We start from the raw sequence: 5,206 nt of genomic DNA on the forward strand, positions 1-5,206 counted from the left end.
TCCTACTTAGTCATGAGTTATTTAAGGGATATACAAGAAAGGTAATATCTCCAAGGTGTGTCTTAAAGGTAGATTTGAGAAAGGCATATGATACTCTTGACTGGTGCTTCCTGAAGTCTATGTTGGTTGATCTTGGCTTCCCACAAAAGTTTGTACACTGGATAATGGAGTGTGTGACTATTGTGCCATACTCACTTATACTAAATAGAGGTTTAAAAAGCCATTCAAAGGTAAAAGGGAAATTATGCAAGGGGACCTTATGTCCCCTTACCTATTTTTGTTGGCGATGGAGTACTTGCAAAGAGAGATGAACCATCTTGCACAGAATCAAAATTTCAATTTTCATCCAAGTGCAGGAAATTTAGAGTGATACACATATGCTTTGCTGACGATTCACTCATATTTTGCAAGGCAGATATAGAATCTGTCAAGCTACTTAAGCACACATTTCAAAGGTTATCAGATGCTTCTGGGTTGCAGACAAATCTAGACAAAAATTCCCTCTATATCACTGGTGTATCACAAGAAGTGAAGACAGAGATTTTGCAGGAACTTGATTATGTAGAAGAACCCTTCCTTTTAAATACTTGGGAGTTCCATTGTCTACTGAGAAGCTGAATGCCAACCAATGCTTACCTCTTGTGGAAAACATTACTGTCAGGATCACATATTGGTCAACAAGACTACTATTTTATGCAGGTAGAATGCAGCTCATTAAAGCTGTGCTTTTTGGGATGCAGACTTACTGGGCTCATATATTCATTCTACCTAAGAACGTAATGAAAATGATAGAGACCATATGTAGATCATTTCTCTGGACAGGAGTGGGGCAACTATCAAAGAAAGCTTTAGTGTCATAGGAGAAACTATGCTACCCAAAGGTTGCAGGTGGTTTGAATGTGATTAATATCAAGATATGGAATAAAGCAGCAGTCATGAAGCAATTATGGGCAATATCAATCAAAGAGGACTCATTATGGATAAAGTGGGTGCACAACTACTACATAAAGCGCAGAAATCTGGAAAATATGGCCTTACCCAAGAATGCCGCTTGGGTAATCAGGAAAATTTTGGGCTGTCAGGAAACTTTGATGCAGATGAACTCATTACAAGGATCATTTGCTCAAAGAATAGTTGAACTACAGATGGGAGGATCCAACCAGATAAAGAAAGCTTATAAAAGGCTTCTACATCAGCTCCCAAGAGCACCATGGAAAACAATAGTGTTGCAGCCTCAGGTTCACCCCTAGACATCACTTTAACTTGTGGGTGGCCCTGCAACAAAAACTTGCCACAGTGACTCAACTCCAAAAATTTGGTATACAGGTATCTATGGATTGTATATTCTGTGCAAGAACTCTTGAGAGCTTCTCCCACCTGTACTTTGAATGCACATATACTAAAGGATTATGGAGTAGACTAGTGCAGTGGATGGGCTTTGACTATGTTATAGGGACTTGGGAATCAGAAATACAGTGGATTAACCAAATGGCAAAACAAAAATCTGCAACAGCAAACATTACATGCCATGTATTTGCTATGGTAGTATTTTGCATTTGGTGTGAAAGAAACTCTGCTAGGTTCCAAGAAAGTTGTTTTAGAGTGGATGCAGTTTGCAGAGAGGTGGTCATGCATGTTCACATAAGAGGGAGAGAATTAATCAAATGGCAGCCACACCTTCAAAGAATAAATTGCTTCCCTTAATAGTTATGTTAGGAGAATGATGAACATTGTATAGATTTAGAGAATTAGTGAGAGGCAAGGGTTTGCCTGAGCCTGGTATTGTATTACAAACTCTTTTTGATTAATAAAAGCTTGCTTTTAATCAAAAAAAAAAAAATGTTCTAAATATTTGTCTTATGAGCAAACATTAGAACGTCTATCTTATAAAGAAAATTTGTTAAGCCGGGTCAAAAAATCAAGACCCGCTCTTATGGAGGCCCATTTTATAAGACTAGTCTTACGAGGGACAAAATATCAAGACTGGTCCGTTTTAAGGTCATTTCTGAATATGGTAACATTACGATTTAAGTACATATCTCGAGGTGAAAATCTAGCTTCAATTTTAAATTACCTTATATTTAAAAACGGTAGAATTGATGTCAAAAATAAAGAAGACATTTCTCATACAACGAAAAACCTATAGGAGAAAATGATGAATTTTGCGTTAGATAATATGAACTTTGTTGAAAGATCATTTTAGAGAAGAAAAACATTGTAAATATCATATGCTTGAAAAGTCAGCAATGAGATGAAAAAGACAAAAGGTCCTTATACGTTCAATTCCTTACAATATTTTGCGGTCTAATTGATTTACCAATTTCCTTGATACTATTTGCTCTTGACTTTCGAGGAAACTACAAACTAATTATAATACAAAATGTTGGTGCTCACTTTTCAAATCTTGTGCTCTTAAGTGGTCCATATAGTTGTATGATTTAATAGAAGTTTACACGCCAGTGTCATTTTCAGTGTATTTAAATTGGACTACATAGTCAAAAGTCTCAATTTCGGTGCAACTCCAAATCCCACCTGCTGCTTCTATAAATATTTTCCATACTTTACAAACTAAACTAAACTAAACTAAAGAAACTGCTCATCATCCATCACTAGAACGAAATATGGAGAACTCTTGGGGTTTTCTAGTATTGGCAGGGCTAGCTGCATTAGCTTTGCTCTGTAAAATTACCATTTCTCCATGCCGAGTTAACCGGAAGCTACTGCCAGGTCCCAAACCATGGCCCATCATTGGCAATTTGAACCTACTTGGTCCTATTCCACATCAATCTTTTGACTTGCTTTCTAAAAAATATGGAGAATTGATGCTGCTGAAATTTGGCTCCAGGCCAGTTCTTGTGGCATCATCTGCTGAAATGGCAAAACATTTTCTAAAAATACATGATGCAAATTTCGCCTCCCGTCCTCAGCTAGCTGGTGGAAAGTATACAAGCTATAACTATTGTGACATGACATGGGCGCCCTATGGTCCCTATTGGCGCCAAGCACGACGAATTTACCTCAATGAGATATTTACTCCGAAAAGGCTAGACTCATTCGAGTACATCCGTGTTCAAGAAAGACGGACTTTGATTTCCCAGCTAAATTCCCTCGCTGGAAAGCCGGTTTTCCTCAAAGACCATTTGTCACGATTTAGCCTCTGCAGCATGACAAGGATGGTTTTGAGCAACAAGTATTTTGGTGAATCAACAGTCAGGGTAGAAGATTTGCAACACCTGGTAGACCAGTGGTTTTTACTTAATGGAGCTTTTAACATTGGAGACTGGATTCCATGGCTCAGCTTCTTGGACCTGCAGGGCTATGTGAAACAAATGAAGGCTTTAAAAAGAACTTTCGATAAGTTCCACAACATTGTGCTAGATGACCATAGGGCTAAGAAAAATGCAGAGAACTTTGTCCCAAAGGACATGGTGGATGTATTGTTGCAGATGGCTGACGACCCTACTCTGGAAGTCAAACTCACAAATGATTGTGTCAAAGGATTAATGCAGGTTAATCCCTACAAGTGTTCTAAAAACAATTTCTCAAAATTATCTCTTGTTTTTGACGAACTTCTAACCTTGCTAAACTATGGCAGGATCTGCTAACTGGAGGAACAGATAGCTTGACAGCAGCGGTGCAATGGGCTTTTCAAGAACTTCTCAGACAGCCAAGGGTTATTGATAAAGCAATGGAAGAGCTTGACCGGGTTGTCGGGAAGGAGAGATGGGTAGAAGAGAAAGATTGTTCACAGCTGTCATACATTGAAGCAATCCTCAAGGAAACACTAAGGTTACATCCTCTTGGAACTATGCTAGCACCACATTGTGCTATTGAAGATTGTAACGTGGCTGGTTATGACATAGAGAAAGGAACGACCGTTCTGGTGAATGTTTGGACCATTGGAAGGGATCCCAAGTACTGGGATAGGGCAGAAGAGTTTCTCCCTGAGAGGTTCCTGGAAAAGGACATTGATATGGATGGACATAATTTTGCCTTCTTGCCATTTGGCTCTGGGCGAAGAAGGTGCCCTGGCTATAGCCTGGGACTTAAGGTTATCCGAGCAACTTTAGCCAACATGTTGCATGGATTCAACTGGAAATTACCTGAAGGTATGAAGCCAGAAAGCATAAGTGTGGAAGAACATTATGGGCTCACCACACATCCAAAGTTTCCTGTTCTTGTGATCATGGAACCTAGACTCTCTTCAGATCTCTATCCTCCTATCACTTGATCCTAAGTGCTTCATGTTATAGCATATCCTTATCTGTCTAAGAAATAGCGGATAGGTCTCATAGAAAGGAATCTATGCATAAGTTTTGGATTACTATTAAAACTTAAAAGTGAAGAACTAGTTTTGTTTATTCTATTTTGGATTAGTTTATACAAGAACAAAAGAAGACATATACGAATAAAAGTAGCTATTATATCTTATTGTGCTTTAATATTTTATTGGACAAGTACTACCAATAATCCCACAACCACCCCTGCAGTTTGTCACCACAAAACAACAACATACCCAGTGAAATCCCACAAGTGAGTTCTAGGGAGTGTAGAGTGTACCAGACCTTACCACTACTTCGTTGAGGTAGAGAGGCGGTTTCTGAAAGACCCTCGGCTCAAGTGCAGCAAATGCATTCCAAGTACAAAGGAGGAAATAGTGAAGAAAATATAGCAACTACCAAGGAAACAGTGCAAAGTCTAAAGAGAAAAACAAGAACAACAACAAAACTGTGCGATAATCGAAAAACAATCCACAACAAGACTGACAAATATCACAAGCAGGGACCACAATACTGCGGCTAGTACACAACAAACACCAACAAGCCTAAACCCTCGACAAGCAATTCAACACTCCAACCCGACTAACCTTCCACCCCAATACGCGTCCTCCACACCCTAACAAGCCCAAACACTGTTTTTTTGATGTTCTCTTTCTGGTTGCTATACTACTGGAGGACTGCTTTATCTTTTAGAAGTAAAGTAAGTTTCAAAATGTTCACTTTAACCTTCAGACTCCAAGCTGAGTTATCTTCCATTTTACAAGCATACAGCATACAATTTTAGACCAAGACAGTGTACTTGACTAGAAGGCTTCGTTTCATATGATCTTTCAATCAATTATTACATGGGAGAGAAACCTAAATCTTAGTAAATCTTAGCCTTTAACCACTTACTTTCATAGTTAAAAGAATTATTACTTCTGTGC

General features: G+C 38.7%; 1 protein-coding gene across 1 annotated transcript; it reads left to right on the top strand.

Moving 5' to 3' along the window:
• Positions 1-2,452: 2,452 nt before the first annotated feature.
• Positions 2,453-4,429, top strand: LOC107867744 (trimethyltridecatetraene synthase). The gene is made up of 2 exons (XM_016714131.2): positions 2,453-3,509; positions 3,596-4,429. The coding sequence occupies exons 1-2, from the start codon at positions 2,622-2,624 to the stop codon at positions 4,229-4,231; spliced, it is 1,524 nt and encodes a 507-aa protein (XP_016569617.1). The 5' UTR covers positions 2,453-2,621; the 3' UTR covers positions 4,232-4,429.
• Positions 4,430-5,206: the final 777 nt, after the last annotated feature.

This window comes from Capsicum annuum, chromosome 4 (assembly GCF_002878395.1).
Source record: "Capsicum annuum cultivar UCD-10X-F1 chromosome 4, UCD10Xv1.1, whole genome shotgun sequence".
Classification (NCBI taxonomy): domain Eukaryota; kingdom Viridiplantae; phylum Streptophyta; class Magnoliopsida; order Solanales; family Solanaceae; genus Capsicum; species Capsicum annuum.

Coding starts and splice junctions, on each gene's coding strand:
- LOC107867744 (XM_016714131.2), top strand. CDS start 2,622: ATGGAGAACTCTTGGGGTTTTCTAGTATTGGCAGGGCTAGCTGCATTA. Junction 3,510..3,595: donor GTGTCAAAGGATTAATGCAG/GTTAATCCCTAC, acceptor AAACTATGGCAG/GATCTGCTAACTGGAGGAAC.